Source organism: Panulirus ornatus, chromosome 69 (assembly GCF_036320965.1).
Source record: "Panulirus ornatus isolate Po-2019 chromosome 69, ASM3632096v1, whole genome shotgun sequence".
Classification (NCBI taxonomy): Eukaryota; Metazoa; Arthropoda; class Malacostraca; order Decapoda; family Palinuridae; genus Panulirus; species Panulirus ornatus.
The window spans coordinates 19013805-19023376 of NC_092292.1; the positions used below are offsets into that span (position 1 = coordinate 19013805).

A 9572-nucleotide genomic window follows, 5' to 3' on the forward strand; every position below is an offset into this window, starting at 1 on the left:
AAAAGTATGTTATCCAATTGTAAAGGAGAAAAATTCATGTTCATCAGAATAGTGTAAGGTTACTGTTTCAATGATGTGTTACCAGTTGGTTCTAACATTTTTCCTTTATTCTCTGTCAGTGTATAAATGTGTTTCATGAATTTACCAAAGAACACATCACTTTAGAGTTTGTTTTACATTTATCTCTTTTCATTCTCTGATAATATAATCATTGCCACATCAGGATGTACAGGATGAACAGAATGTTTGCATTAGAAACATTTGAAAATCCTGTAATGTGATTTTTCAAATATAAAAAAGTTTATCCTTATAAGTAGGAGTTCCTGTAAACTATGATGTACATGAGTCTTTCCTAATGTAGATCTGTCCATCTATCTATAGATGAAGGATAAAGTTTTTTATATTTGAAAAATCACATTGTAGTATTTTTAGATATTTCTGGTGCAAAACATTCTGTTCGTCCTGTACAGTGTATTTTTAAGCCTGTCTTCTCAATGATGTGTGTTAATATGTTTGTTTACCTTCTGTTCCTTATTTGATGAAGATATTTATATGATTACCAGATAATAGTTGGATTTTCCATTTAGAATGTTAGAATTATTAGGTCTATAGGCAAGTGATCATCCAGTTAGTCCAAGATCTTATGTTTAGGATCCTTAGATGAAAAAAGAACTCAACCCACTTGCCTTTTCAATTGACATGGCTTTAGTTGGGACATACTTTTGCCTATACTATGTTTACTGGAAGAAAGATTAAAAGTACTTGCTTTGGCTGAACATAAAAGCCTTTCTGATATCCCATCCAGGTCATACAATTAGACTTTGTTTTTCTCTTTCTCTTACTGTTTCTTGCCCCTTCCTCCTCATGTACAGTTTCTAAGTCAACTCTTGTTGCACAGTCTTGTTTCTTTTTGTAGCAAATGGAAACTGCTTCATTTGGTACCAAAACAATGTACAGAATTTGTCAACTAGTTTGGGATGTTTGACATAGAAGCATGTGATATTAGGCAAGTATTTAAGGAAAACTCTGCACATGCCATTCAGTTATAGATAGAAACAGTAATGGAAGAAATTTATAGAAATTGGTATTGTAGTTGAATTTCTTTTCACGACTCAAATGAATTTTTATATCTCAACAGGTAAGGTATTTTAACCTCATCATTAGCAATGTAGATACATAATACTTTTTTTTCATAGTTGATCAGCGATTCCCACATTAATGTAGTAGCACCAGGGATGGACAAAGAAAGGCCACATGATACTTATAATGTATAATATTTTTCAGAACTGACTCTACATAAACATTTGCCCAAATCAACAACAGTGCTAGAGAATGACAAGCTGTCCCTCAGCTGTCAGGTGGATGGAATACCTCACCCAACAGTTCAGTGGCTCAAAAGTATGTAATTCATCGCTTTTCTTCTTATGGTATTAAGGTACTTGCTCAATCATATTTTTTCTTTCAGTTTTTAGCTGTATTGTTAATGTTTGTACTACTCACACTATTTTTCACTGGCTTCTAGAAACCATGTGCTAACAACAGTATACTGTTGGTCAGTGTCTCTCATAAATGGTTGCACCTAAGATTAAGGTAGTTCCTTACATTACCTACCTTCCCTTTAAACCCCTTCTGCTGGAGCTTCCTGTAGTGTGATACTGGCAAAGAGTTAAAGAAGCAGATTTCTTTGTACTTCCTTTCATAGAATATAGCTTGAGGATGGGAATAAAACAGGAGTTTGTCTAAATAGAATGACATAAAGATCTTAGAAGTGCATTGATTTTCCATAGATTTTTACCCTGTGTTTGATATTTTGAATAACTTAGATGGTGAGCCAGTTCAAGATTCTATCAACTCATCAAGATTGATTCTGTCTGACAATGAATACAGTGTTTCCAATGCCACCTTACTGATCAAGCCAGTGATGAAATCAGATGATGGCAATTACATTTGTCTCGTCTCCCAGTTCTCCATCCAGCTGAACACAACTACTAATGTACGGGTCAAAGGTAAAAAAAATCATCCAGTCAGTTAGCAGTCTTACCTCACTCTTATTATTTGTTTTATTGTTCTTACGTGTATAACTAACACATTTACTGTGCCATTTTATCTGTGCTTGACTTAAAAAGAAAGCTGATGAACTGGAAAGTTCTGTTTATCCATTTTACATTTCAACCATTTACATTAAGGAATAGTGAAAAGGTAGAATACTTCCCACGTATTCCCTGCGTGTCGTAGAAGGCGACTAAAAGGGGAGGGAGTGGGGGGCTGGAAATCCTCCCCTCTTGTTTTTTTTAATTTTCCAAAAGAAGGAACAGAGAAGGGGGCCAGGTGAGGATGTTCCCTCAGAGGCCCAGTCCTCTGTTCTTAACGCTACCTTGCTGATGCGGGAGATGGCGAATGGTTTGAAAAATGGTTTGACATCTTGAGAGTGACCTGAAAGTGCTTAGAATTACTTGATAGTATTAGAGAAACATAATTCTAATTTGCAGTTGGCATAGTCATCATCAGCAGCTAATTTAGCTGAAAACAAAGAAAAATTAAATGCATGCAGAGTGGCATTTGCAGTTGATAACTTTGACATAAGTTGCAGTTTTGATATTTTGTCATTTGTCTCACTTTTGTTATGAATAATTTTCTTTTAATGTTGTGCATTGAATTAATTTTTACAAAAGATGCAATGGAATAGCTTGCAGATTAATTCTAAAAGGATTCCTTAAAAAATATGAAGGGTAATTAAAAACATACCATATCATATGACAATTATTATCAAAGAGTTATAAAAACCTTACTTTACACAACAAAATTATGGTCATAAAAGTAAAATTCATTTGCCTTGCATGAAGATTTGCATATATCTGCAGATGCACAGTAACTCTAGTAGCAGGCTTCCTATTACAAAATAGTTCAGGGGCTGCATGATGCTAGAAACTGATGCCACAAATAAAAACCACTAAAAAATTAATACTTGTAAATCCAGAGCTTGGGGCAGATATTGTGGCATATATGTAGACAAGATGTGAAAAGAAATTTAAACTAAGGATACATAAACATGCCGAGCAGTATAGAGCAGTGCAAATTTGGGAAGTATAATATAAGGAATAATATTGTTTTTAAGACATTGTTACCACACTTTCATTGTCTTGGTTGTTAAGGCCCTCTAAATTGGACAGATGCCCATAGCACATTTCATTCAGTTGACTAGGTAAGGGACAGTGCGTCGGAGAAAGTATTAAGTAATTTGCCAATGCCCTCTTAGGGTTACTGGCTTTCCACTAGTCATGGTTCTCATTGATTTGAAAGATATATATATGTTTTTACACAAAAGCAGGCTGAAGGAAAGCTCTTGACATCCCATCTGCCTCATTTATTTTACCCTGCCTCAGCCTTTTAAGACCTGATGATGTATGTGTGGATATAAGAGAAACACCCAGAAACCATTTTTTCTTTTTTCCACCACAGTTAAGGGGAAAAAAGTTTAGGAATTACCAGTTACTGTTTGTTAAGTTGGTGATGTTACTGTTTGTTAAGTTCGTGATGTTATTGTAACTTCGTTGTTGCCATGTGATTTCCACCTGGCAGAGAATTCTGCTGTGTGACTGATAGGTTATGTAAGCCATATTCGTGGCAGAGAATTCTGCGGCATGACTGATAGATTATGTAAGCAATATTCCAGGAGTTTGAGTGTGTTTAACTGTCCCTCAGAGTCTAACTCAATGTTATAGTTTTCATTGACTATTTTTGTATTATACTTAAACTGGCTCTTATATTTACTGTGTTAATGTGTATTTTGTTATAGATATTTACGCTGCCTTGTGGCCTTTCCTGGGGATTGTAGCAGAGGTTGTACTGCTGTGTGTTATCATCTTCATCTATGAGAAGCGCCGCATCAAGGCAAACTTTGATGAATCTGACAATGATCAGATCTCTGATCAGTAAGTGTATAGTCAACAGAGAACACTTTTGTCTTCACCTCAGTCAATACAGTGAAGGTGTGCCTCATTAAAATTATTATTTCTGTGATGAATAGTCCACATTCATGAAATGATGAGTTGATACTTACTGGGGATTGTAGTTAGTAATTCAAAAATCTTTGCAAACATACCTCGGATATATAAGATGAATAAAGAAGATATAAAGTAAGTGCATATTGAGTGTGAAGTAGGCTTGAGTTGGTCCAGACAGCATGACATTAATGGTGGAACTATTTGGAGGCTTCATTTATTGACATCCTACCCCAAATAAGATGCTTAAAGTGTGAGTGTGAGGTAGACAAAAGTCAGCCCAGACAGCATTACAGTAGCTTTCTATGAATGCAGATTAAAGTTGGACATTACATCATAATGTTCACACAAATTAAATATGCTGGGTAGGCTTAAGTTACTGTAGACACCATTAAATTGTGTTGATTTTAATGTCTGGTCTCCCTTTGACCTCCACTTTATATTACATTAAAACTGTCATAAGGGCCAGACATAAAGTTCACATTACTGTTAAGGGTTTTAATGTTTTAGTTTTGTAAAACCAGTAGGGTGAAATGTATAGTACAATACATCTCGCCCAAATGAATTTGAACCTGAGGGAGAAAGAAATGATAACAATGGAGGCTTTTAGACTTTTCAAAATATTTAATTAGTCAAATGATATAATACATTTCTCTGTTTTACCAATTTTATTTGGATCGTAAATCTTTACTTATTACTTTTACAGGAAAAGCAAAATTGAAAACAGCAAGGAGGCTGAGGTGAGGCAGAGGAAGTGAGCAGTGTGTTAAATAGAGATATATAAACTGTCAAGAAGTGAATGATGATGCTCAACCATGGATTTCGAGACTTACAGCACTGGGCAAAATCTTCAGCTAGATCCATACAGAAATGTATGCAAATGTAATTACCAGCTGTGAGTACTTTATACATGCCTTTCATTGCCAGTTGACTGCAGAGTGTTTAGTCGTGTTAGAATACTCAGAAATGATTATACAAGAAAAAAGACATCATCCAAGTTTGGGAGCTTAGAAAGAAATTAAAGTTTGCCACTTTGATGAACCACTAGATATAAAAAAGTCATCTTCAAAATTTAGCTCCATAGAGTATAACAAGGAAAATGACGTTTAAACTTTTCTCATCCTTTCCTAGGAGAGAATGATGCACAAACAAGCATTAAGTCAAGGAAAGGGAGACATGAGGCAAAAATTTACATAAAGCTTTTTTTAAGCACAATGAATAATGAATGTATATATATTTTGTCATCTTTTTATGGTGCTTTGCAAGTCAGCTTAAAGTAAAGTTCATCAGAATATGAAGCATGAGCTGTAGGTTGCATATCACACTATGACAGCGATGACCATTTCATGGAATACACTGAAGTCTGTACAGGACCTCTAGTGTAGAGGGTTTTGTTCTGTTCCTCTCTCTGTACAGCAGAAAAACATTTACAGATTGCCATACATTATCCTTTGTATTATGATAGTGGTTTTAGTTCTTTTATCCAATTATATGGCATTTGCCCTTCTTACCAGTTTATTCAGACACTAGATCATGATCTTTTTTGTTATTAATTGCTTTTCATGTATGCTGTAGGTGTGCATTAGTCGGATGGTAAGTAATAATCCCCTTCACTTGTATTAAGATGACAGTGTCAAGTGTTACTTAATACAGTGCTGCATTTTCATTCTTTGTCAGTGATTCTTCCCATTTAATTATAATATCCTCAGTAAATATTGTGAATTACTAAAACTGGCAGCAAGACATCACCTACTTAATTAATAGATATAAGATATAGAGTAGAGCACATGAGAGGAATGATAGAGCAGAAATAAGTGATGTAATAGGAGGTAAAGCACAGTAAAAGCCAAACTCTCTAATGATAAATATATGTATTGTTGCCATACTTAAAAATGAAAGATCATTTGGCAACAAAATGGAATTACATTCTTATTTTTGCACATTGATTTACTGCATGGGTTTTGAGATTTTGCATGTTGATTGAATAGGCTAAGCATTCTACTGATCTTGACATGGGGATTTTTAGAGTCCTTTAATAAATTCCAGCACACACTAGTTACATTGTATGGTTGATTTCATGGTATTATTATGATTATTATTATTATTATTATTATTATTATTATTATTATTATTATTATTATTATTATTATTATTATCCCTGGGGATAGGGGAGAAAGTATACTTCCCACGTATTCCCTGCGTGTCGTAGAAGGCAACTAAAAGGGGAGGGAGCGGGGGGCTGGAAATCCTCCCCTCTCATTTTTTTTTTTTTTTTATGTTCCAAAAGAAGGAACAGAGAAGGGGCCAGGTGAGGATATTCCCTCAAAGGCCCAGTTCTCTGTTCTTAACGCTACCTCGCTAACGCGGGAAATGGCGAATAGTTTGAAAGAAAGAAAGAAAAGAATTATTATTATTATTATTATTGACCATAGTGCAGCTTTGGAGCTGCAAAAGCCCCATAAAAATGTCATGGGGTTATATAAGTAAAAAAATAATATATTTATGTATCATGTAAACTGTTTATCAGCATACCCTAAGAGTTGAACCCAGGACCATCTGTTGGATTCACCTACACTAGGTGGAAGTACTGCTGTTCACACTTTGGACTAGGAAGAAAGGCATTTTTAATCAACTAATACACTACAGCAGTGTTTTATACCTCAGCCATGTAATGTACACAATATCTTGTGTAAATTATTTACCATTATACCCTAAGAATCAAACCCTGGACCATCTGTGTGGCAGCCAGGTAGCCAGATTCCCAGGCCATGATAAGTTTAATATAGCATCTCCTCTTTAACCATTTGCTGATTTATCGGTTTCACTGGTGCAATGTACATCATTTACAAGGTGGAAATACTGCCGATCTTACTCTAGACAAGGTAGGAAGACAATGTTTTCATCGACACCCAAGGTAATACAGTAATGAATGTGTTTCAGTCCTGTAATGTACAAATGATATCCGATTTAAACTAATTGCAGCTTTACCCCAATGATTGAATTCTGGACCATCTGTGTGGCAGCCAAGTAGCCAGATTCCCAGGCCATGATAAGTTTAATATAGCATCTCCTCTTTAACCATTTGCTGATTTATCGGTTTCACTGGTGCAATGTACATCATTTACAAGGTGGAAATACTGCCGATCTTACTCTAGACAAGGTAGGAAGACAATGTTTTCATCGACACCCAAGGTAATACAGTAATGAATGTGTTTCAGTCCTGTAATGTACAAATGATATCGATTTAAACTAATTGCAGCTTTACCCCAATGATTGAATCTGGACCATCTGTGTGGCAGCCAGGTAGCCAGATTCCCAGGCCATGATAAGTTTAATATAGCATCTCCTCTTTAACCATTTGCTGATTTATCGGTTTCACTGGTGCAATGTACATCATTTACAAGGTGGAAATACTGCCGATCTTACTCTAGACAAGGTAGGAAGACAATGTTTTCATCGACACCCAAGGTAATACAGTAATGAATGTGTTTCAGTCCTGTAATGTACAAATGATATCGATTTAAACTAATTGCAGCTTTACCCCAATGATTGAATCTGGACCATCTGTGTGGCAGCCAGGTAGCCAGATTCCCAGGCCATGATAAGTTTAATATAGCATCTCCTCTTTAACCATTTGCTGATTTATCGGTTTCACTGGTGCAATGTACATCATTTACAAGGTGGAAATACTGCCGATCTTACTCTAGACAAGGTAGGAAGACAATGTTTTCATCGACACCCAAGGTAATACAGTAATGAATGTGTTTCAGTCCTGTAATGTACAAATGATATCGATTTAAACTAATTGCAGCTTTACCCCAATGATTGAATCTGGACCATCTGTGTGGCAGCCAGGTAGCCAGATTCCCAGGCCATGATAAGTTTAATATAGCATCTCCTCTTTAACCATTTGCTGATTTATCGGTTTCACTGGTGCAATGTACATCATTTACAAGGTGGAAATACTGCCGATCTTACTCTAGACAAGGTAGGAAGACAATGTTTTCATCGACACCCAAGGTAATACAGTAATGAATGTGTTTCAGTCCTGTAATGTACAAATGATATCGATTTAAACTAATTGCAGCTTTACCCCAATGATTGAATCTGGACCATCTGTGTGGCAGCCAGGTAGCCAGATTCCCAGGCCATGATAAGTTTAATATAGCATCTCCTCTTTAACCATTTGCTGATTTATCGGTTTCACTGGTGCAATGTACATCATTTACAAGGTGGAAATACTGCCGATCTTACTCTAGACAAGGTAGGAAGACAATGTTTTCATCGACACCCAAGGTAATACAGTAATGAATGTGTTTCAGTCCTGTAATGTACAAATGATATCGATTTAAACTAATTGCAGCTTTACCCCAATGATTGAATCTGGACCATCTGTGTGGCAGCCAGGTAGCCAGATTCCCAGGCCATGATAAGTTTAATATAGCATCTCCTCTTTAACCATTTGCTGATTTATCGGTTTCACTGGTGCAATGTACATCATTTACAAGGTGGAAATACTGCCGATCTTACTCTAGACAAGGTAGGAAGACAATGTTTTCATCGACACCCAAGGTAATACAGTAATGAATGTGTTTCAGTCCTGTAATGTACAAATGATATCGATTTAAACTAATTGCAGCTTTACCCCAATGATTGAATCTGGACCATCTGTGTGGCAGCCAGGTAGCCAGATTCCCAGGCCATGATAAGTTTAATATAGCATCTCCTCTTTAACCATTTGCTGATTTATCGGTTTCACTGGTGCAATGTACATCATTTACAAGGTGGAAATACTGCCGATCTTACTCTAGACAAGGTAGGAAGACAATAGCAGGGAGAGGATGGACTCCTTTGAAGCAAGTTTTTGACAAAAACTATATTGTTTCATCAATTGAGACTGATACAGCTTCACCAAAAGTGATTTTTCACTCTTGATGCAACCTCAGGAAGACAGAGTGCAGTTATGCCTTTCATTACCTTGAATACTTAATACCTTTCATGTGTAATGAATGCTCCTCATTCTAAAAGCTTAGATAAAATGAAGGCATTACAGTAAATGTACATAATCAGGTATACGAAATTTGGTTGACAGCAAAATTCAAATCAGTAAACCAAATTTGAAGACAGTATGTGGTGTGATCAAGTAAGTAATGAAAATGTAAAAGTGTGGTGATAAAAAATGTGGGTGAGGTAGCTGTAATGGATGTGCTATAATGGTTTGGACATACGGAGTGATTGAGTTAGGAAGGGTTGACAAGAGGATATATATGTCAGAAGTGGAGGGAAGAAAGAATGGGTAGACCAGATTGGAGATGGAAGAGTGGAGTGAAAAAGATTTTCAGTGATTAGGGCCTGAACATGCAGGAAGGTGAAAGACTTGCACAAGATAGAGTGAATTGGAATGATGTGCTTCAGAGGGGTCATCCTGCTGCCAGTGGACTGTACACTAGGATGTGAAAGGTCTGTGGGGCCCAGTTGTGGATAGGGATCTGTGGTTATGGTGCATTACACATGACATTGAGAATGGATGTGAGCAGATGCAGGGAAACAGCAATCAAGTGTAAAAGAAAG

General features: G+C 36.2%; 1 protein-coding gene across 3 annotated transcripts in view; it reads left to right on the forward strand.

The window, feature by feature from the left end:
- LOC139747676 (neuroplastin-like) overlaps positions 1 to 6644 on the forward strand; it is a 73037-nt gene extending 66393 nt beyond the window's left edge. For all 3 annotated transcript variants that reach the window (XM_071660252.1, XM_071660253.1, XM_071660254.1), the window contains 4 exons: positions 1285 to 1398; positions 1824 to 2006; positions 3797 to 3932; positions 4708 to 6644. In XM_071660252.1, the coding sequence (XP_071516353.1) occupies positions 1285 to 1398; positions 1824 to 2006; positions 3797 to 3932; positions 4708 to 4759 (485 nt within the window). In that variant the 3' untranslated portion in view covers positions 4760 to 6644. The remainder of the gene's footprint in view (positions 1 to 1284; positions 1399 to 1823; positions 2007 to 3796; positions 3933 to 4707) is intronic.
- Positions 6645 to 9572: the final 2928 nt, after the last annotated feature.